Below are 25073 nucleotides of genomic sequence, written 5' to 3' on the forward strand. Positions count from 1 at the left end.
CGAGACACAATAAAAGACACATAGCATGACCCCCTAAAACTGACACGCTGCCAATTTGCCGAAAAATATGTTTTAATCCCCTAATTCTACACTACAGATCCGCAGTACTGCAAAGTTATTAATCTTCACTAGTTTTGCATATTAGCATGCCATATATTACATTAGCTGCGAAAGATATTAACAATGAAGACTCCCATAAAATTTAATTTGTGGTGAGTAATATACAAGCGAGAACAATTTTACGACTCCCCTGAATGGAGACTTACATACATCCATGCATGTCGAATTGTATTTCAGCACAAAGGTCAACCTCCAATCAAATGTCACGGCCTCATTAACCACAGGATTGATTAGCCAAATGAAGTCAATCTGTAGTGTGGACAGCAGTGTCATCACATCTAAAGGCCAGCATCAGGAATGCCTTAATCTCTAAAGTGCTGTTCCAATAATCCTCTTCGCCTTTCTTCCACTTCTTCATTTCTTCTGATCTTTATAAAGGCTTACCCAGGTGAAGGCAAAACATCAATCGCACCAAACTGACAGTTCACAACCACATAGTCTAACACTATATATATATATATATGTATATATATATATATATATATATATATATATATATATATATATATATATATATATATATATATATATATATATATATACTGAAAAAAATAATGACTTGTGGTGAAAACATTTGCATGGCAAGTTAAAATCTCAACTACAACACAGAGAAAAAAATATATAGTTTTAAAAACAGTTTTCTCTCAGAAATTAAAAAAAATATTAGAAAGAAATGGCAAGTAACACACTGAATTAAACTAGAAATTTTGAAGTCGAAAAACTGAAATAGAATTTTCTTGTAAAATATACTCCAATAATCTTTAATCTCAAATATTGAGCTCTGATCCAATTGAATTTCGGTTGTTCTAAAAGATGTTCACATTAAGCAGCGTTACTTTAAGTTAATAGTTTGCTTAAAACAAAAAATGTTTGTAAAAAGAGAATGTCAAATAGTTATTTGCGTATTGTGGGAACTCTGAGGTAGTGGCTCACATTCGTAGAGTGATGTCACGGTATGTGGAATAAGCAGTTTAATCTAATATTTGCAGCTAAATTAATTTGACTGGTTTGTGTTTTTTGCTCCTGTTTATGAAAGCAAGTGTAATGGGCTAATACAGACAATGCTGCAGTGTTTTTGCATGTTTTAATTATCTGGTGAATAGAAAGAATACCGGTGTTAATTGCAGTTTTAATAGAACTGAGGCGTGAAAATTGAATAATTTGTTTGCTGCACACAGTCCGTAGCTATCTTTTAAGTGCTATTTTGTCATAAGGGGGGTAAAAAATTGGCTAGTCACTCGTCAGTGACTCTAACAAATAACAAGCGACCTGAGAATATTAAAACTTGATGGAACTGCAGCGGGAAAAAACAGCAAGTTGATATGTAAATCCCTGAAGAATATAATCCTTCACTCTGTTCTACGCTGTCCACATGGAAAGAGTAGTAAACCACAAATGTTGCATGTTGTCTCTTGATTGGGCTAGATCTACAGTATCTGAAATATTAATGCATTATGTAGTATGTTGCCTTGCCATATTTTTCATATACAGTATGAAAATGAGTCCTATGTAGTGCCCTTATGGCATGCCATAATTATCCATCTCTGTCAAGCTAAAGCTGAACCGGTCTGATGAAACGAAATACCTATCAAGGTGAAATCCTCTGCTTCCTCGTTCAGTGAGCAGCATGGGTAAATTTAGCCCCTCGCAAACCTGCACCAGTACTAAACTGCTTCTGACATGCAAAGTTATGGGGGAAAATAAGCAATGGGCTGTGAATACAAAACTGGAGCATTAGACATGCATATGAATGGGTGTTCAGCCAGGGAGTTCATTTCAAAGCATAGAAAGTGCATGGAGGTCAATGTAACTGTTCACATGCCTGATTAAAATCCAGGACACCAACAGCATGAACTCCTTTCATTATGGTATTGGAGATGCTGTATTATCGCAGAATTTTTTGTATAGGGATATTTACCCCAAAGTTAAAATTATGTCAACATTTTCTCCTTTCATATTGTTTCAAACCAGTAGGACTTTCTTTCTTCTGTGGAACACAAAATAATTAATGTAAAATAATGTTTTAAGCATTCAGTTGAGAAACTGAAAACTGCTTCATATTTTTTTTTTTTTTGGAAACTATGATACATTTTTCGGGATTCTCTGATGAACAGAAAGCACAATTTATTTAAAATAGAAATATTTTGTCAAATTGTAAATGTCTGTAATGTTTGATCAATTTTAATGCATCCTTGTTGAATAAAAGTATTAATTTCTTTCCTTGTTTCTTTCTTTTTAAATCTGCTTATACCAAACTTTTCAATGGAAGTCTATCTTGGTTTCCACAAAAATATGAAGCAGCACAACATTCATATTGATATTCAAAGAAAATAGTTATTTAAAATTTTACAAATATTTAACAAAATGCAGTTTTATGCTGTATTCTGGTCCATTAAATGCAGACGTGGTGAATATAACTGTTTGACTTTTATACTATGTGCACTTTATGAGAACCATGTGACAACAGCTTTAATCTCTACCCACTTTCATTATATAGAAAAAAAGCAGCTTGGACATTCTGTGTCCAATTACGCTCTTTCTTTTTCACCCATGAAAAAAAGTCATCAAGTATATGATGAGAGAAATTATTTTTTGGATGAAATATCTCTTTATTTTCCTTTAATAGCGAACATTCAAGACCTTTCACTCATTTTAATGAAGAACTATATCAGGCTTTTCCCCAAGGACCATTGCATTGCAACTGAGTGCAATGCATCAACTTCCCTCCATCAGCTCAGTGCTGACTAGACTATATTTTAGAGTTACGTATTATTCCTGGTGACAGCCTTGACTTTGCGGGTCTGTTGGCACAGCAAAAGGAAGATTTTATTGCAGCAGATCAAACATGATTCAGCTGTTTACCCATCCATTTGTTTGTGTATGTGTTATGTCTTTGTGTCTGTGTGCATTCAGAGGGGTCAAGGTTTGGTCCAGTTTGCCCCTACTGGTAGGAACTGTAATTGCACAGTATGGTTCTACAAATGGCTCTTTTTTTTTTTTTTTTTTTTGCATGAATGGCCAACCGCAGGAAGTCTTGTATTTTATAATATATATATATATATATATATATATATATATATATATATATATATATATATATATATATATATATATATATATATATATATATAATATGTAAGCAACATATGCACAAATATTAAATTATTTTATACTTTGTATTTATTACTACAATTTTTTTTTTAAGGTTAGTACTTGTTTCAGAAGGTACAGATAAGTAACATTCCCAAAAAGGTTGGCAAATTTATAAAAATGGAATCGTCCTCAGTCCATACCTGTGTAATCATGTGTGTCGTTTGTGTCCATTTAAGATGCTAGCATTACCATGAAGATCACAGATGGAGCCATCAGGTTAAAGCTGTGCGCGAGTTGATTAAAATGCAATACAGTCCTGCTGCTCAGCACTCCAAGCTTGTTATCACCTCCCCAGGCTCAAAGGTTAATTGAACATTTAATAAGGAAAAGACAAAATTATGCATCTTTCCAAGCCGGACTGTGCTTAAAAGTTAATGGTTGGAAAATATTTTTTTAGTTTACTTATTTTGTGAAATTATGTTGTGGCATCCTGATTACTCATAATAACGCTCTGCTCAATGAAGGGTGATCAGTAGTAAAATAAGAATTATAGGAATCACTGGAGGGCTGAAAATATTGCTTCCACATTCCACTCAAATGCAAATTGTTATATATTCCATATCTAATCCTTCTCCTACTTCACTGAGGGACAACTTATTGGAATTATTTCCAATTCCAATTATTTGGAAATGTTGGGTAATGTGAATAATAATTAGTTATTAATATTTTTATGAAAAGTTATTAATTCACATTACCTTTTTTTTAACTAAACATATGATATGTCATATGATCAAACATGATTATTTAATGTAAATATAATTGTTTACAAATGTCAGTAAACTTTCAGCACATTATCTCACGTTTCTAACTCTTTGAATATATATTAATTAATGATAAATTAAGCATTATATAATGTCTGTTAATGATTAATTAATTAAATTTATTATAAACATTTACTTTTTAATTTTATTTCTACAAACTTTTACTTTTGTACAATGTAGTTTGATGATATGATATTCTGTATAGGCTATGCTTAAAAGGTATGCTTTAGTTTTGACATGACATTTAAAAAATACATATTAATATACATATTATTATTATTATTATTATTATTATTATTACAAGGTATTATTTTGTAGTCTGACTAAAATCAAACCTTTAAACTGATAAGCGTGACACACACTCACCAGAATTACAATACCCATAATTCTCACATACTACAACATACAATAAAACATTTTTTGCACATCAGATATATACCTCAGTTTTTCCCACCATGGTGCATGGAGATGTTTTCAATTGTATTTGTCAAATACAATAAAAAATAAGATAAATAAATAAATAAAAAAGAAAAATAGACTGAAGTATTGAAAAAGACACATTATTAAAATACAGTTTACCTTTATTATGTCAGTCCACCGTGTATGATTGTTTTGCGGTAACTGAAAGACATTATGTTAGGTCCCAAAGCATGACCCACTGGATGACCTTGTGTTGTAGCAGCAGTACAGCGTTTGTGAGATGTCTTCAGGTGCACTTACTTTTTTAAGTTATTGCCTCCAATTTTGATGTGCTCCAGTTTTATTAAAAGGCGACATTTTTCCTGTCAAAGGTGTGCTAAATTCCCTCACAGGCCCCTTAGGGATGTGTCTTGCCAGAATTTTAATACATGAACTATATTATGTTACAAGTGCTATCTTTCTTAAAACTGTTCAACCAGTAGGTCCGTGTGGTTTCACCGAGGTAAACCTTTTAAAGACGTGATGATAAGCTCACAGGGCTGCTCTGACAGACATCCGTGAAGTAGTTCCATCCAGGACAACTTCATTATCTGTTAAGTAATACAATCATAGAGTCTACTTTGACCACCTCTCCCTCCCACACTGTACAGAGCGATCGAATTATGCAGGGAAGCCTTTGACACTGGGAAAAGGCATTTAGAATAATTGCCTTTGATCCTCCTTGTCTTTCTCTTTCTCCTCTCCATTTCACCCTGCTCCTGCAGTAAGGGTTTGGGAATGCTGTAGCTCAGTGAAAAGTCAAGTGAGATTGACATTTTGACATCTTCGTTAATTGGCAATCGTGAACCATCAGCAGGAGCCATGAGAGTTTGCCCGCAATCAGGTGGGGCGTGTGGGAGGACAACAAATGGAGCAAAGGGGGGGAGAAGGTTGACACCCGGAGGAGGAGGAAAGACTTCAAACCCTTCACTACAGATCCAATGCATTCAAAATTAGAGCTGGATATCTGAAGTATGTGGTTGTCGCTTGGTTGGCAAGATTTTCATCAAGCCCGTTTCCACAAATGAATGGGAGAGGGGCACTCAGCAGGAGTCAACAGCTCTGTGCACAGAAAGCTGATGCAATCAAACGTAAATTTAGCTAGATTCACAAAGAGCACAAGGATGTAACTGATGGAGATATAGTCATTCTCACTGGTCTGCGAGAGGAGAACTGGTGCAGAAAGAACAGTTTTTTAACTAATGTACTGAGCAAATAGGGTTTACACATGAGAAAGCCTGCGTTTGAATTGCTGTTCCTATTTTCGCCCATGAATAAGTTAAGATTCCATTCATAAGTGGAACCCTCTCATTCACATACATTTTTCGGTGTACATGCTTTTAAACTTTTAAAATTCAGTGGCCATGAAGCACAAATTGTGAAACTCAACACGTTCTTGTGCTGAATTATAAAGCATCATAAAGTGTAGTGCTGTGGGCTTTCTGTTCTATCTCACTTGTTTTGGAACATATGGGTACAACACAAAAGAAGAGATTTTGAAGAAAGTTTCAACTGTTTTTGACTATACAGTGAAAGTCAGTGGGGTTCAAAACAACAGACCAAAAACAGAAAAAACACACTGGGACATTTTTCAAAATATACTAAAATACTAAATGGAATGTAGAAACTTTAATTTTCTGTAAAGCAGCTTTGCAACGATTTGCATTCTGGAAAGCGATATAAAAAAATTCTTGAATTGAAAATTTATTTTTATGTTCCACAGAAGAAAGAAAGACCAATGATAAAAGAAAAGTTTTTTTATACAAAAATATTAAGCAGGTCAACTATTTTCAACATTGATCTTATAAATAAGTGTTTATTGAGCACCAAATTAGCATATTAGAATGATTTTTCAATGAAAATGAAATAACATTAAAATTTAAAATATATTAAAATACAAAAGTAATTTTAAATTGCAATAATGTGTCACAATATTAAAATGATACAGTTTTATAATAAATGCAGCATAGTGAGCATAAGAGACTTCTTTAACATTAAAATGCTATGTGTGTAGAAATTCTTATAGAGCAATACAAAATGTGCAAAAGGAAATGTTTAGATGAAGAAGATGTTCTGATTTGAAATCATGATAATATAATCATGATCATAATATAAAAGCAGCTAAAGGTACTAAAAAGCCCCTTTTAAAAGATTCTGAATTTGGCTTTACATGACAAATCTCCATGTTACAGAAAATGGATAATTGCTTTTGGAAAATGATTTAAAAAATAGATTCATAAACCCCAGAGAATCTCCATGCTCAGATAATATATGCATATACTAATCATTTTTAACTCACAGGGAAAAAGAAAATGTTTAATAGTGCTCAGACATCATGGGAAAAAAGATTTTCTTTCTCCTAATACTCTTGCTTTCTTTCTCTCTTTCTCTATGAGATTTCACTCATAATGAAATTACAGCATTCCCAATAAAACTAAATTGACTTATTAGATTACTGTGAAAAATATCTGGTATTAGTGCTGGGAATTGCAGCAAAAAATTGTACCAAGGTATGATTTTGGCGGGATTGGTGCTCCTGTAAAGTCAATTTAAACTTGCCAGACGCACAGCAGTTCATTTGAAGTTTGAAGTATCTGGATACTCCTGCATACACATTCTGAAAGTCCTTTTTTTTCACTTTCATTATCTTAACCACAGCATGATTGAAAACACTCAGTGAAGGCATCTCCTTTCCACTCCATCTCACTAGCCCTTTACAGCCATCTGTAGCTGCAGATGCCAGGCTTGGGCTGCATTAATAGAGCATTTAGCTGACAGATCCACACAATGTCCAGCTCTAAACCACTAAATGTCCTTTAGGTGCATAGAGGAGTGTCTGTGTCTGTGGTCTCTGCTCTATGGGGTCCCAGCAGCACAAACTCATAACCATCAGTTAAAATACTTCCCCCATGTGTCTCCTTTGCATATTTTTCTTCAAGGTCCTATACGTATAAATGGTGCTATTTGGGTTTTATATTTGTCCTAGTTTTTCAACTCTAAAAAAAAAAATATTTCCACTACTGTCCTATTTTAAAGGCAGTCTCATGACATTTCACTTTGTTAAGCCTAACTTTTATCTGGACCAGTTTACTCTGCTATATATCACTGACCACTAGTGGATCTTTGTTCATGTGTTTTGTACATCCTGGTTCTACATATTGTAACGGAAAAAGGTCAATTTAGCTCAAAGGGAATCATTTAAGATTTTAAAGGGAATTTGAACAGAATCACTGTTTCACGGCTGGTCACTGAGACGCCCTGCGATTCAGTGAACGAGCCGTTTAACATCAAATCTGCGCTGGATACTAATATCCAAACTATAGTGAAACACTATCAATTAGCACAGTAACAAGATCGGCAGTTTAAGACATTAACTTGTAAGCACAAAACACAAGATACTTCTCTTTTCAATATGAATAAGGCTTTATTTGATAAATCTAAGACATGTAAACTAATCTAACACATAAACGCACGCACTCACACATTCACACAAGTTGCAGGAAGATATAAAGTTAGGGAAAGATGAGTTTAAGAGAATGGAAATATGGAATCCCAAGTTTACAGCAATACGTTAAATTGCATAGACATGAGCAACCATCAATCACTTAATTAAGGCTCGCATTGAGTTCCTCAATGGGGTTAAAATTATATTAGATACACCAGCACAACAAATATCTGGGGATACATTGCCTTCGTTTCCTGTGAAAGGGACTCCCGTTGAAAGGGGTATCCCGGTGTCGCTGATTGGCTGGAAGTTCAGTAGTGATTGAAGTGATGTCTTGGGAAGCCCGTGGTTGTTGGGCGTTGTTGAGTCGTGTGCGCTGGTTGAAGTTGAACGGGCACCCGAGGTCAGGCATCGGAGACTTAACGTTACAAAACTTAACTCAGAACACGAAACTCTCAAATGGAAAAGAAAAGAAATAAAGTTTGACGAGACTAGGTTGTGTTCCTTCTCATCGTGGCTAAGTAGCAGCAGGCGTGCAGGCTGAAGCACGCTGCAACCGCGCTCAAACAGTGATGACTAAACAGCATGGCTAGAAGCTACAAGCTAGCAGAAGCATAGCTAGAGACTGGAAACTGGTATGACTGATAGCAGCAGCATAGCTAGAGACTAAAAGCCGCAGCATAGCTAGAGACTAAAAGCTAAAGCTAGGTAGCAAAGCTACAAGCTAAAAGCTAAGAGCAGGCATGACTAATGGCAGAGACTAAAGGCAAAGATTTTATGGTGTCCCAAGGTATTTAAACTGGCCTGTTGGCCACACCTCAAATGTTGTCTTGACCAATCAGATATTGTCTTGGCTCGGGGGTATCATAAATCATTTGTTTATCTTACCAAGCATGTGGTCCGAATTTTCCTGCCTTGCAGGGTTTAATTTTGGACATGATTCCAATTACACAAATATGATACATGGGACAAATAAATTATTGTCTGGACAATATCAAGCAAGCAGATTCGATTATATCAATACTAGACATGACTATGTATCTTATAGTTATCAAAAGACATACACAATAAGTGATTATACATGATAGTCTAATGTCCGGGTTACACATAAATTAATATGGAGTGAAGCGATGGAATGATTCATTTATAAGTCTTTTTGAGTTCATTCTGGTCCATATATATGTACAAAAAGCAGTTTCTTTGCCATTCTCATGACATAGGGATGTTCTGTAGAGACAGAGGTTTAAAGCCCTTCCCCCTTAGGAATTTCAGTCTGGTTCTGCTGGGTGGGGGAAGTCAATGGGACTTGTGCAGTACTCTCATGGCTTTTTATGTGATGTCCAGCGTTGCATTTCAATTACGCTTTGATAGACTCTTTAATTTGTCTGGTTCTACTCATTTCTGTTACAATATTTTTTTTTTTACTGTAAAGGCAACACTACACAGCATATACAAATATATTATTCAATGTATTTCCATGAAAAACTATATTCAGAACAGGACAAGGACAAGAAAAATGTCTTATAGTATTATTGATCGCAAGGATATAGTGGAGGATAAACAAAGCTCTACATTCCTTTTGTAGTATACAAAAGTATTACTTTTTTTTTTGCTAAATTATTTTTACACATATATTCATATTATCACTTTTTTAAACAATTTTAAAGTATTCAGACATTATTGACTGACTAGTGTGATATTTTGTGAGTAGCTCAACAATATATTTTATTAAACTATAAACCTCTCCCATTTAGAATCACATATTTTTTTCATATACATAAAGTCAGCTATCACTGTGATATTTTAATAATTAAAAAAAAAAAACTTTAACATACAGTAAAATTATTTTTATAAACCTATACCTTGATTACAAATGAACGCAAATTTACATTTAAACTTCCTTTTGCTATTTCTTTTGCTTGAGGGATGCAATTCTTACACTTTAATATAAATTCCGATTGAGGTTTTTTTCATCCCTGACTGATTAATATTTTTTATCATCTGTCCATGCAACCTTGAAAATGTCATAATAAAAGGAATGTTATGACCAAAAAAGTTACTGCATTTTGATTAAAGATAATGAAAACAAAAACATTTTCACTTTGAGGTTTTTTCACATTAATTTGAGTTCCCCTAGCCTGTATATGGTTCCCCCACTGGCTAGAAATTGCAATAGGTGTAAACCAAGCCCTGGGTGTCCTGTTCTGCCTTTTAGAAAATGAGAGCTCAGACGGGCTGATCTGGAAAGATTACATCACATTTCTCTGCTTTGCCCGTCCAAAGAATTTGGATAAAATGTATTCAATTTATTATTATTATTTTTTTTTACATTAAATTCAGTCGCAATGTCAACACAAGCTTTACCAACAGAATTTTAAGAAATGGATTCGACGGCACCGCCACAAACAGTGAGTAACAGTGTTCATTAATGCCTAATCTGTGATCAGTGATTTCTGATGTGTAGCTAATTATTCAAGTTCACACAGACTTTCTTTCTCAATCGTTTAATACTGTTTATACATCAGTAATCAAGCAGTGACTAAACGATCAACTTTACATTGTTTCTCTTAGTAACATGAAACAAATATGTTATTTAAATTGTGATTTAACTACATAGAGCGATTAAAGAAGACCTCTTTATATTGTTCACAGCTGTCAGTCACACATCGCGAGTATATCTGCACATTTGCCCAAACTGCCGTTATAATGAATGACGCTGTTATGCTGCACAACCAAGCTCTTACTGTATTCATGTCGATATTGTGTTTGCAGTTAGTTGTGGTAAAAATCATTTTGTGAGAGAAAATGCATTGCAATGATGAGATCACTGCATTCACATGATAAACATACTTTACTCAGTGCTGCCAGATTGTACGGACGATTTCCAGCCCAATAGCTCACAAAAACCCGCCCACTCCAACAAAAAAAAACGCCCAAAAATTTAAGTGTCAAAATAGTGTGATAGAATATGTCAGTCTAGGCTGTTAAGAGCCATTTCAACTCATTAAAACGAAATTATGACGACAAAATAATATATAATAACTAGGGGTGTAACGGTTCACAAAATTCACGGTTCGGTTCGATACGATACACTGATGTCACGGTTCGGTTCGGTTCGGTTCGATACGTTTTAGATACAGCAAAATGTAAAAACATCTCAACTTTTCAGAATGCCGCAAGCGCACCGCGGGTCATGTGACAAGAACCAACCAATCAGCTTCATCCTTTCCCGTAACAACGTTGAGAGCTCAGCCAAGATGAAGGATCAGCTGATCATAGTTGTATATGGATTGCAATTTTGAAATAAATTTAGTAGCAGCGCTACTGCAAGCGATTTTTAGAGCTGCAAATCCATTTATCCTTCGCTGAAATTTCCGCGTCTCATGGAGAGAGCACGTCATTGTTGCTTAGCAAAGACAGACGCCTCATGAGCGCTTCTGACCGAGTGTTTTTTTTTTTTTTTTTTGTATTCCCGCTGGTGTACCCTGTCATGTTGCAGATGCGACATACCGTTGTTTTTTTATCCACCACTCTCTTGCCATCACCATTATAGCTTAAAGGGAATCCAAAGTGCACCCAAACACCAGACCTGTTGGTTATTGGAGGATCTTCTCATTTCTAGTCTGTTAAACGCATTGGCTATTTTGCAACGAGCCTTCAGCGTGTACTGAGTGAGCGAGCGCCTGCTGAGTAGCCTAACATAAACATATAAGATGGTGTTTTTTTCTTCTTCGGGAGTGTCAGGGGCGTTGCCTGTTACGTTGTTTGGGTTATTGGGCTACCTTGTTGAACGCATATCATTATATTTCTCTCTCTCTCTCTCTTTTTTTTTTTTTTTTCAAATATAATTAAATACTCCAACGAACCGTTCGGTATACATAATGCGTACCGCGTACCGAACCGAAAGCGTCGTACCGAACGGTTCAATACGAATACGCGTATCGTTACACCCCTAATAATAACGTTAGATACATTTCCCATGGATAAAATCGGGGGAAATATATTAAAGACAATTACCAAATATGCTTTGCCTAAAATATGCACAGTCAAAACGTCAATCAAGTAATTTACCGATACCCTCGAAAAAACACATCCATCATTTTCCGTGTCAACATTCAGAATTTAAATGCAAAAAAGTGCCCAATATAAGTTGCAGTGATATTAGAGCCTTTGTGTCATCTCTCCCTCAACAGATGTAATTCAAGTTTTGAGAGTGAAAACACTTATATTTAGGCATTACGATTACTCATATGGTTCATACATTTAAATAAGATCCGTGATAGTGCTACAAAACCCATCACTCATGAATCATCAGGTCTGTCTGCAGATCCCTAGTGATTGGCTGAAAGTAGCCTACGGCTGCGTGTTTATAATATCGTGATGACTGTTTGGGTGCAGTATATGCACACTTGGGTTTGTTTGTTAGCCATTTAGCCTATACAATTTATATGTTTGAAAACTGACCCCAAACCAGCCCAAATTTTGTCCACCCGCCAAAGCCAATTTTTCATCCGCACAATCAATTTCAAAACCGCCTAATCTGGCAACACTGAGTCTACTCTCTACTCAATGCTCATCACTGCAGCCTTTCTTGTGATCGGAAAAGATTTTTAAAAAAATAACGCTATAATCTGAATTTACACGATTCGTTAATTTCGACAGCTGTATTAGTAAAAAAAAAAAAATTGTAAAAGTAAAATTTCCACATATAATATGAATTTCAAATGCAAAGATGTCAGCCAATCACAACAGTTGGACTCTCACAGCAGACACGCCCCTTCAAACAGAGCATTCAAGCCAGAGGCTAAAATCAGGATATAAAAATGCCTTTTATTTCTAAATTGTATTATGTGAAAATCATACTAACAATAAAGTACATCTCCGGAAACATAAAAAAAAAAAAAAATAAAACAAACAAAAAAAAAAAAATAATCCACATCATGGGACCTTTAATAAAATACCAATTTTGAATGGCTGTTAATTGAGGCTACAGGGGGGTCATGTAAATCAGCCAGCCTTGAACTCTTTGAAACAATTAAATCAAACAACACCCCAAAATAGTTAAAAAGTTCAGCGTGTTCTAACAGGAACACTTAGCAATATCTCTGGGCGTGAGGATTCTGCATCTTTGTGGTTTGGAGAGTTTGGGATGTAGAGTATAGTGCCTATGAGGGTTGGGCTCTTTTGTCCTGATTATTGGCAAGGCGCCCAGGGAAACAAAGGCTCACCCTGAGCACCTGAAGCAAGGTGACTCCATGTCTGTCCCATACCACAGGGATGTTTCCTCTTTTGACACTTTCCCTGACTGGAATTGGTGTGCCTATCTCTCTCATTATAGGTCCAGGTGCGACAAGATGATGTACGCCCTGTTCTCTTTGCCTGGGTGGCAGTAATAAGAATATAATGGGGGTACATTTGCATTCGTCTACTCTGGTATTATAATGCTCTACATTGCACAAATGTGGTGGGTTCGGTGTGACAGAACGGGGAGAATAAAAAATTCGAGCCAAAATCAATACATAAAACAAAAGCCCAAGAAGCCAACAAGAGTTCTGACTCAGAGAAAGGCTGAGGACGAAGAGCTCGTCTCATAAAGTTTCAGAGATGCATAAACACCTGAATATATCATCTGACACACTCTCTCAATTCAATCTGCTGCCTTCCATCTCAGAGTTAGAGGGACGGAGCAAGAGAGAGAGGGAAATTTAAATGCTGTCTGATATGTTTATGTGTTTGTGTTGCTGGGGGACTACATGCCAAGGAGCAGTGTTCAGGCCAGGGACTGAGATAAAATTAACCCAGCTCTGACCCAGACACAGAACACAGGCAGGGAAAGTGAAGGAGAGCTTTCCCAGATGCATCTGCATGCTTCCATCAGTTACAGTGCCAGGTAAGCAATCAGGAAGAGTCAGAATGCCAGTATGATGTAAACGAGTGTCTGAACTCCTCCGAACCTTAACCAGTTCTCCTCCAGGTCAAACAAACAACCTGTAAGGCATGCACTGCCTACAGTGAATCAAAACTGCATTCGAACAAACTGATTTCTTTTCTGGATCAATACTTCACACCCCCTTGTTAAGACTGATTGATTAGAAATAATCAAGAACAAATTTCATTATCAATTAGTTGGTCTGCACACCATGCAGCATCTCCTAGTGACATCGTTTTACAGTACTGAAAAATGCATTTCTATGGACAACACACAACTAAATAATAGAGTGCATAACACTAGATGTTCAAAAACATGAGAATGCTTTAAATTAAGTGGTTCAAAAAAATTTTCCATAAGGAGTACTACTCAGCAGAGCTTGTTGGCCCTCAAGGCTAATGTAATCTGTCAGAACTGGCCCAGATGTTTACGCCACATACACACAGCATGTACAGGTTTGGAAACATGCACACATGTGCACAAAACTGAAGTGTTTAACTCTCTCTCTCTCTCTCGCTCTCTCTATCCTCTGTTTATATCCCATTTCTTTTCGCTCTCTCTCTAGTATTGATTATTCAGCCAGAACCTGAGGGGCACAGCACCCCAGAGGTCGGTAGGGTTAAGTAAACCATTCCAGGGTTTTCTGTACAGCAACACAGTATGACATACCTTGGCCGTTTCTGCCAGCACTGAGACATTCCTTTAATTGACTCTAAAATGAAAAACGCCTAACACAAGGGGCACTAAAGGAAAATGATGTGTATAAACTGACTGAAGCACACACATATACAGTATTACATCAAGCAGTTATATTTGCTGCCGTGTTAGCTGAACAAAACAAATGCAATAGGAAGACGATGCTGGTTTTGAAATGGTTAAATCTTATATATATTTTTTTTTTTTTACTACATACTGAATAATGCAAACAGTCTGACGGTGTGATGGTTGCAAACTGGGTACTGCGGTGAAGTGGATTATTTTGTTATATTTTCTCCAAAGAAAAAGAAAAAAGAAAAACAAAAAGACTTTGTTTTTGATTACTGCCAAACAGTGTCAACATTGAAAATCTTTAATCTTTATATTGTAAATCAATTAATGTAAATCTTTCAGCCTCAAATGTTAATGAGTTGCGGAAGCAACACATATGGGTAGTTGATGCATAAAATGTTCCTTTAACCTAAAATAAGGATGTACTGCATAAGTGGCCACATTTCTGTTTTGTTTTTCACATCTTAATTCATTTAAAGGGTCTTGTCATGTAATCAATAAATTATAGAAATATATGCATATAAGTACATATTGTTGACTCATTGACATTGCTTTTGTTTGGTATGCTGCTTCTGTTAATGTGTCTGCTAAGTTCATATATGTAAATATTGCACTTAGTCTCCCAATTAATATATCATAGCACCTGAATAAATAATAATTGTAAAAGAATCAGCAAAATATTTGCACAAATTATTTTACATTTTCGCTGTCCTAAAAGTATTTTATGCCAACCACCCATATCTTACAAGAAACACTTTCACAGACTTAATGTGGTACTTGTAATTTGTAATGTACAAAGGCGGCATAAATGTATTTATAGATAAATCACTTTTGTGGGACACAGTTTAATAAACTCTGATGTCTTTTAATAATATATATATATATTAGGGGTGTAACGGTTCACAAAATTCACGGTTCGGTTCGATACGATACACTGATGTCACGGTTCGGTTCGGTGCGTTTTTAGGCACGATATGTGAACGGCCCCTAAGGCGCTCGCTCACTCAGCACGCGCTGAAGGCTCGTTGCAAAATGTCTAATGCATTTAACAGACCAGAAATATAAGATCCTAAAATAACCAACAGGTCTGGTGTTTGGGTTGGATTCCCTGTAAGCTATAGTGTCTAAATGCTGCAGGGATAGTTTGCTGCGTGCATGTTTCTCCTTTTTTTCGTCTTTTCCCAGATAGTACTGACGCATATATCCCAGATATTCCCGCTGTTTTTTTTTGTTTTTTTTTTTGTAATCCCGCTGGTGTACCCTGTCATGTTGCAGATGCGACATACCGTTGTTTTTTTATCCACCACTCTCTTGCCATCACCATTATAGCTTAAAGGGAATCCAAAGTGCACCCAAACACCAGACCTGTTGGTTATTGGAGGATCTTCTCATTTCTAGTCTGTTAAACGCATTGGCTATTTTGCAACGAGCCTTCAGCATGTACTGAGTGAGCGAGCGCCTGCTGAGTAGCCTAACATAAACATTAGGGGTGTAACGATACGCGTATTCGTATTGAACCGTTCGGTACGACGCTTTCGGTTCGGTACGCGGTACGCATTATGAATACCGAACGGTTCGTTGGAGTATTTAATTATATTTGAAAAAAAAAAAAAAAAGAGAGAGAGAGAGAGAAATATAATGATATGCGTTCAACAAGGTAGCCCAATAACCCAAACAACGTAACAGGCAACGCCCCTGACACTCCCGAAGAAGAAAAAAACACCATCTTATATGTTTATGTTAGGCTACTCAGCAGGCGCTCGCTCACTCAGTACACGCTGAAGGCTCGTTGCAAAATAGCCAATGCGTTTAACAGACTAGAAATGAGAAGATCCTCCAATAACCAACAGGTCTGGTGTTTGGGTGCACTTTGGATTCCCTTTAAGCTATAATGGTGATGGCAAGAGAGTGGTGGATAAAAAAACAACGGTATGTCGCATCTGCAACATGACAGGGTACACCAGCGGGAATACAAAAAAAAAAAAAAAAAACACTCGGTCAGAAGCGCTCATGAGGCGTCTGTCTTTGCTAAGCAACAATGACGTGCTCTCTCCATGAGACGCGGAAATTTCAGCGAAGGATAAATGGATTTGCAGCTCTAAAAATCGCTTGCAGTAGCGCTGCTACTAAATTTATTTCAAAATTGCAATCCATATACAACTATGATCAGCTGATCCTTCATCTTGGCTGAGCTCTCAACGTTGTCACGGGAAAGGATGAAGCTGATTGGTTGGTTCTTGTCACATGACCCGCGGTGCGCTTGCGGCATTCTGAAAAGTTGAGATGTTTTTACATTTTGCTGTATCTAAAACGTATCGAACCGAACCGAACCGAACCGTGACATCAGTGTATCGTATCGAACCGAACCGTGAATTTTGTGAACCGTTACACCCCTAATAAACATATAAGATGGTGTTTTTTTCTTCTTCGGGAGTGTCAGGGGCGTTGCCTGTTACGTTGTTTGGGTTATTGGGCTACCTTGTTGAACGCATATCATTATATTTCTTTCTCTCTCTTTTTTTTTTTTTTCAAAATATAATTAATTACTCCAACGAACCGTTCGGTATACATAATGCGTACCGCGTACCGCGTAAATTTCCGTTAACCCTAAAAAACTAATCCAATAAATGCAATATTCAAAATAGAGGCAAAACACATGGAAAAAAAAATTCCTTCATTATTAATAGATTATATTGTTTATATATATTTTTTTTATCCCCATTCAAGATTACATTATAACTTACACACAGCCCACATTCAAATGCTGTGTCTCATACTGAGCTTGACACTTAACCCCATGTGAAGCTAATGCGCGAGGTGAGGTAAGGTTAACTCTGAAATGGTTATGTGAATAAATTAATGCTAAACTTTGAAACTCCATTAAATCCTGCACACTAAACACTCGCATAAATGTGCTAAGCTGTACCACATTCTCATATTCCACATACTTTAATATGGATGCTGCTCTTCCTTCCAGACCCGCACACAAACACTTTAATATTGATGGGCAAATCCATAAAATTGCTTTCTTCACTCTTATCAGCTCCAGCAAGAAATGGAAGTCGTGGTACTCTTTATATCTAAACGTCTGTAACTGTGGCTCCCCGCGGGGTTTCATTCCTATCCATTCGGGAGTGACGGAGTGAGAAAGACTGCATAGCTCATACTGTAGTTCTTGCGACACTCTTTATTCTGGAACAAAGTGTTCTTGTTCTGCTTTAATTGTTGTTTGCTGAACTTTAGCCAGCTGGTATGCTTGCCATCTTCTCCCAGTCAAGCTGTTTCATGCTCCAGACTTTGTGAAATGGTGTAACGGTGGCAGACGGGGCTTAGAAGACGCTATTCTGGCATAGATAGAGCAGTACATGTTAAGATGCAGTATCAGTGTTATTGCAATCAAATACCTTGCAAGAGGCACTGGAGCTCACATTAGTTGCCATAGAGACATTGATAACTATGCTTTGTCTTTGGTTTTTCTCTTCTTAGGTCTGGCTGTTCACCAGATCATCACCATCACTGTGTCCCTCATCATGATCGTTGCAGCCTTGATCACGACTCTAGTACTTAAAAACTGGTAGGAAACATTCTTTTCTTTCAGTACTGTGTCAGTGACCTCTGTCTGTGTTCCTCCTGTTTGTCTCTCCCTATTCCTGTCCCTCTGTCTGTTTATTATTTGTCCTTTTCTATCACTCTGTCTGTCAATGTGGACAGTGACCCCTTATTGCACCAAGCAATCTGGATACTCGTACACAATAGCTCTTTCCCAAACCTTTTGAGCTTCTTTTGTAGGCAGCATTTTAAGGCACCCAAGATAACTTCTTTTGATCTCTATGAATCTTCTATGAGACAGCATTATCAGAGTGCATTGCAACATGAATGTGGGAGATATATGTGTGTGTGTGTGTGTGTGTGTCACAAAGTGTTCATTAAATTATACAATTATTTAAAAAAATGGTTAATAATGTAAATAATGCTAATAAAAATGGAAATAACAAACAATTGTAAAAATAATATTTAGAAACTAAAATGTTCATTAAACAAGAATAAACAAATACTGAAAATTACTTATGAAAAATCGTAGTAATAATAATAAAAATATATTTGTAAATGATTAGAAACATACCTTTTTTTACATTATTAAAATACTTGAAAAAATATTTTTAAAAATTGTCAAAATTATATGAATAAAAGTTAATTAAAATAATGAAAATAATTATGTTTACTATTCAAGGCAAAAAAAAAGGTAGTTATAATAGTTCAATTCAAGTTTATTTGAATAGCACTTTTTATGATACAAATTAATGATTTGTATCATAAAGAAATTTTAATTTGTAAAATATTTAGTAGTCGCTTATCAGTGGTGACTGTCAGTTTATGTGCATATGGCAGATATTTTTGGATTACATTAATATAAGAAGTAGTCAACCAGATGATGAACAATATTAACAGCAATTATTATATGATATTATCACACTAATCACACAGCAATATTTGGTAGTTCTGTATGTTGTTTCAGGGTTAGCATCATCTGAGGTCCTCTGAGGGTCAGCTTCATCTCTTCTCAGGTGTTCTGGATCCAAACTGGAGCTTGTGTGAATCCTAGTTACCACATGATGTAAATCTCGTGGCAAAACAGAGAAACAAATAGAGACATCATTAGCATTGCTGCTGTTCCAACCAAATAAAATTAATTAGTATAACCCAAGCCAAAGAATAATAATGCACATCTGATCAGATACAACTGCAGTCACAAATTATGAGATGCATGCTTGGTGAAAGAGATGTGTTTTTAATCTAGATTTAAACAGAGAGAGTGTGTCTAAACCCCGAACATTATCAGGAAAGCTATTCCAGAGTTCGGGAGCCAAATTCGAAAAAGCTCTAACTCCTTTAGTGGACTTTGCTTGAAATCTTTTGTTGAGTCATTTTGCTGCACTTTGCTGGCTATGTAGAGCATTTCAGATCAGTCATTTTCAATCAGAATGCCTATTTAGGAAATACACAGCGAGGAGGCTCACTAGGTTTCGAACAGAGCTAAATTTGTCTGTGTCTGCCTCCCCAGTCCATGTTAAGTGTAGGACAGACACAGCGGTTCAAGGTATGATTTTATGTTGGCTTTGTGAATTTGGTGCGTGTTTTTGTAGTTGTGCGCAGTCCGGGAATGGCCGACACAGCAGCCATCAGAGAAAGATCAACCAGCAAGAGGAGAGCTGTCAAAACCTGACCGACTTCACGCCCGCCCGCGTGCCCAGTAAGATGGACATCTTCACCGCCTACAATGACAGTTTACAGTGCTCACACGAGTGCGTGCGGGCCGGCATACCGGTGTACACAGATGAGATGATCCAGCACACACCCATCTACAAGACCTCCTACAATGGAAACAGGCAAGAGTCCAAGATTAATATATGTTCTGTAGAAAATACTGGGCTGGATGTTGCTGTTGCTGACAGTGAAGATACTGCACTGGCAGCCCTGTCCGTACATTCTGACAGGGTTTGGCTTCCTCATAGCTTAGAGTAGGTTCAGTGCTGTCAGAAATAATGTTCATTCTAAAAAGCTTGAACACTGGACCAAAGCAGAGCAGAAGAAACTTTATCCACAAATGTATAACATGCTGTTTAAAGTGCACATCACATTTAACCCTGGCTGTTAGCCATTTTCTCTCTCTCGTTTTTATTTTTTACTAAGGGGCCATTTACACAACACCGTTTTCACCTAAAAACAGAAAAGCACACATTTTACAGTGCAGTCTCAGAAAAAATGGTACAAAACTGTCACTGGACTGGCATCCAAAAAACGTTCAAAAAAAAAAAAAAAAATGTAAAAAAGTTAAACGTTACATAATTTGTACCATTCTTACCCCTAAATGGTAAATAAAGTACCTTAGATCTAAGAGGTAGTTTCTTAACCCTTTCACGCGTGTGTTTGAAATATTCACACTGACCCCCCACAGTGAGTTTTTTTTTACGGCGACTGTTATTTTAGAACGTATCGCCTTATTATTTCCATGGCGACGTGACACGCTGCAGCCACAATAGCACTGTATGAAAGATAGATCGCTTTTCCTTAATTTTTTCAATGTAATAAAACAATCACAAACTTGTTAACTGTGTCATAAAATGATATTCCGATTCTCAAATACATGGAAGTGAATGTGTTTTGTGGTTTACAAACCTTCATTATGATCTTGTTAGTTGATCTATACTGAGTGATGGGCACAGCAATCCAGAGAAACATACTTTATCTGCCAGATTTACAACACATTCTCGTGAAATACATGAAAGTAAGTGATTGGTGAATTAGAAGAATAGAGAGAAGTTTATAGTTACCTACACACAGGGCCGTCCCAAGCTGGACCCATCGTCAAATTATAATTGACTGGATTTTTATTACTGCTGTAAAATCAGTGTGTATTACTTATTGTTTTTCTAGTAGTTATGTGTTTTTAATGTCTGAAACTTAAAATAAACATTATGTGGTTGAAAACAGTACATAATTGTGATACATGACAAGCGCAGATTGAGTCCATCATTGGCTCGGCTCCAGTCAAAGCGCAAAAGCACATTTGAATCTGGCTGTACTTTCTAAATCCCATGTGTGACCGTACTCCCGGGGGCACAGAAATAACGATCCCACATGTGGGACTGTAGTACTCAAGTGATTCAAATGACATATTTGTGCCTGCAGTGTAAGTGCAGAGTTTTGTACCTTTTTCTGAATTGTTCTTTAGCTGAGAGATAAAGAACATGTTTCCATGTTAAAACGTTCTTAGAGAAGTTGCGTGTTTAAATACATCCACTGTAATGCAACACCACTATAGCCATTCACACACACACAGACAGACTCTCTTGCTGTTGCATCGTGCCTCATGCTGTTTTTCATGTAGTCATGAGTTACATTTGAGATATTTATGACAGCTTTTCAAGTTAATAATAGTTAAACTTTAAATATCAGAGGTCTTAAAACCCCTGCATTTTGTTTCATTTAAACTGTGTTTGAATGCAAGAATGTCGTCATTTAAAAAAAAAACAATAGGCTGTATATAAATATATATATATATATATATATATATATATATATATATATATATATATATATATATATATATATATATATAATTTTTTTTTTTTTTACCATTCTTAAAGTGCTGCTTTTAACATGTTTCTCTGCTATGATCTTTAATAATAGAATAATTTAGCCATTAATGTGCATTTTGGAAATAACCAGTTTAATCTGCCAGAGAGTCATTATTCTTCAGACAAGTATGTTGTGACAGTTGTTTAGTCTTGTTTTTTTTCCATTCTTCCATCCATTCTTCCATTGCCCTGGTCTTAACAAAAGAGTATGAGTATGAGCTTTAAATTGTATGAATAGTATCAATGTAGTTTCATTTAATAGTGTATGCTTCAGAACGCAATAGCCTAGATGAGAGGGTTTAGAGGAAATGTAACTGTGGATGCTTTGTTTGTGGAATAATGTAGTCGCCACATTAAAAAAAATATATATATAAAAAAATATATATATCAGGGAATAGGACAGAAGTGCTTATATCTGCAGCAGGACTGAAGAGCTGATCTGTCTGTCTATTCCAGACCGTCGCCCACTGAAAGGCAGCTAATCCCTGTGGCCTTTGTGTCGGAGAAATGGTTTGAGATCTCCTGTTGAGGCCCCTTTACTACCTTTGGGTTGAGCCCACGTCTTCAGTTTGTGCCCTGGTATGTACTGTATTTCATATGACTCTGAAGTCCACATGGTGTAATTCTGACACGTGCTTGTGTACTTACTAGAAAGTCACAGTTACTTGTGGTTTGTGGATCATATCTTTTAAAAATTGTGCTGAAACAGAATTTACACCAACAGCAGAGATATAGTGTGACATGAAAATACTAATATAATGTAACACTTGTATCATAAACTAACAATGAACACCTTTTATGGAAATAATTGGTAACAATTTCACATATTGAGCAATGCATTTGCTTCAGTATTTATTATTCAAACAATACATTTGTTACAGTATTTATTCATCTTTGTTAACAAAAGTAAAAAAAAAAATAATAATAATTATATATATATATATATATATATATATATATATATATATATATATATATATATATATATATATATATATATATATTATGTTCTTTAAAGTAACATGTAAGTTAAATCTTACATTTTTTCTTACATACTTTTACAGTAGTTTATTTATTATCAGTTCTTATTCTATTTAAAAAAGTCAATTTAATATTTAAATACTTAATTGAATCTTTTCAATGTATCTTTCAGGATCTCATTGGAAAACCTGTGAGTCAAACACAAAAGACTAAAACACAATAAAGCAAAACAAAACCGCAAGAACAACAACGACAAGCAATTACAGAGACGGGAAGTGAGATGATCAGGCAGTTTGTACAAATGTTTGATCTCTCTAGAAATGGACTGAAGATGTTTATTTTTCTAGACTGATGCAGTGCTATGGATACCACTCCCAAATTATTTTCCATAGACACGCGATCATTTTAGAGATGCTATACCTAGAGCTGATATATTGAATACGTGTATTACTGCACATGTGGGTGTGCTGGAGTGGAGAGGCCATGGGACGCTCTCTGACACGATGATACGTCTGCTTGTGTGGAGAAAAGACTCTCCTGAACTTTGTGCCAATAATGCCATTATGTGCCACTACATATATAGATGGGACGCATTCAGTTTTGTGGAAAATTACAGACACATCATGTAATTTCAGTGACTGTCTCCCAATATCAATGTGTCATCCGTTTTTGTATAAAAAGTATGAATATGTATTTGAAATATGTTTTGAAATAGCTGAGGAAATGTGTTACAAATGTCTAAAAAAATATTTATATGGAGCACTATTCATTTAAAGAGAGAGAGAGAAAAAAGAACCCATTGAGAAATATAGTAGTATACCCAGGTTTTAATTTCACTACATTGTTACTAGGCCCCGTTTTAAAGGAATAGTCTCTATTTTTATACAAACAATGTTACTTATGAGTCAAACAGACCCAATTCAACCGGACTCTTGGGACTGTTAATCTGTGAGCAGAGGTTTAATGAAGTCGTTTTTTAAAGCTATCAAACAATGTGGAAGCCAGATTCAGTATTCATTTAAAGCTTATTTGATTTGCCAAAGCCATGCATCAGACGCTTGTTGTTTCCTTTTTTTATCACTGATGAGAAATTACCTGTATGGGTTAATCATGTTTACAGACTCACAGACCCTCAGAGAGGTGTATTATACCTACCAGACAACTGTTAGTTTGTGGGTCAAGCCTAAATATCACAATCAGTTATCTATTAAAACATTACCAGATAGCTAATAAACCTCCTCTACATTTGAATAACAAAGCTTAATTTGAATAAATCACCAGTCAGTTATCAGCCCTGTGCATAGACTCATAAAGGACAAAATATAGTTTATTTCCGTGCCTAGTCATTTGTGCCATTTGTTTACTTCTATATTTAAATCTAAAACAAAACCATGAATGTCCCTGTCATTGTGTGGTACGATTTAATTTAAGCTAACAGTTTATAATTTATACTAAATTTGACTAAAGGTTAATATTCCATTATTAGAAACCGAATCGTATAGTGCCAATCATTTTAATAAATTCAGAAATGTAGTAATGTGCAAACAGCATGAAATGTGCCAATCAGTTTCATTTATTGATTAAGTCAGCAGGAACAAATAACACTTTTATTAGTGTGTGCATGTGTGTGTGTGAGAGAGAGAGAATGTGTGTGTGATAGTTGAGCATCACTAGACCAAAGAGCTTCACTGTGGGTAGCAGTATGTAAACAGACCAGGACAGTTATTCATGATGAGTTAAGAAAATAAGAGGGAGGATACTATTATTTTATCCCAGGACAGATGTTTAATGATTACAATTACATATTGTACAAAGGCAAACACTGTGAATGAGGAAAAGCGTTGTTTCCGAACATCTTGGAGTAAATTTAAACATAGGTTTTAAGATGTTACTTAAACGTTTAGAACCAGTAGAGAATTGTGATTCCTGTATTCATCCTTGGAAGACAGCAATACATATGAAGTTTTGAAAACCCCCTTTTTTCACAATCTATAATTGACCAATTTAAGAGATCATGTGAACCACACTTGCCAATCATGTTGGGTATTTTGAAAGCGTACTAATTATATACTGGAACACTAAAGCTCTGTATTATGTACATGTGTAAATGTGTTTTCTATATATTTACCTCTGTTCTATCTGTGTGATTTTTTAAAAATAGTTTTTATCACAATATCAGTGGATAAGTTTGAAAAAGATTTTTGTTTCCATTGCATAAGCCACTGCAGACATTACAGACAGACAAATGTACACTGATGTTGTGCCAAGCCTCAAAAACACTGTTGTTTCTGCTGTAGCTGTAGTTTTCCTAATAATTA

The 25073-nt window shown here is 35.8% G+C and overlaps 1 protein-coding gene across 1 annotated transcript in view; it reads left to right on the forward strand.

Moving 5' to 3' along the window:
• The window catches only part of LOC113069949 (adherens junction-associated protein 1), a 49740-nt gene extending 25525 nt beyond the window's left edge, over positions 1–24215 (forward strand). The window contains exons 3-6 of the mRNA XM_026243104.1: positions 18122–18209; positions 19780–20022; positions 22231–22353; positions 22928–24215. Coding sequence (XP_026098889.1) covers positions 18122–18209; positions 19780–20022; positions 22231–22303 — 404 coding nt within the window. The 3' untranslated portion in view covers positions 22304–22353; positions 22928–24215. The remainder of the gene's footprint in view (positions 1–18121; positions 18210–19779; positions 20023–22230; positions 22354–22927) is intronic.
• The last annotated feature ends 858 nt before the right edge of the window (positions 24216–25073 follow it).

This window comes from Carassius auratus, unplaced genomic scaffold (genome assembly GCF_003368295.1).
Source record: "Carassius auratus strain Wakin unplaced genomic scaffold, ASM336829v1 scaf_tig00002576, whole genome shotgun sequence".
NCBI classification, from domain to species: Eukaryota; Metazoa; Chordata; class Actinopteri; order Cypriniformes; family Cyprinidae; genus Carassius; species Carassius auratus.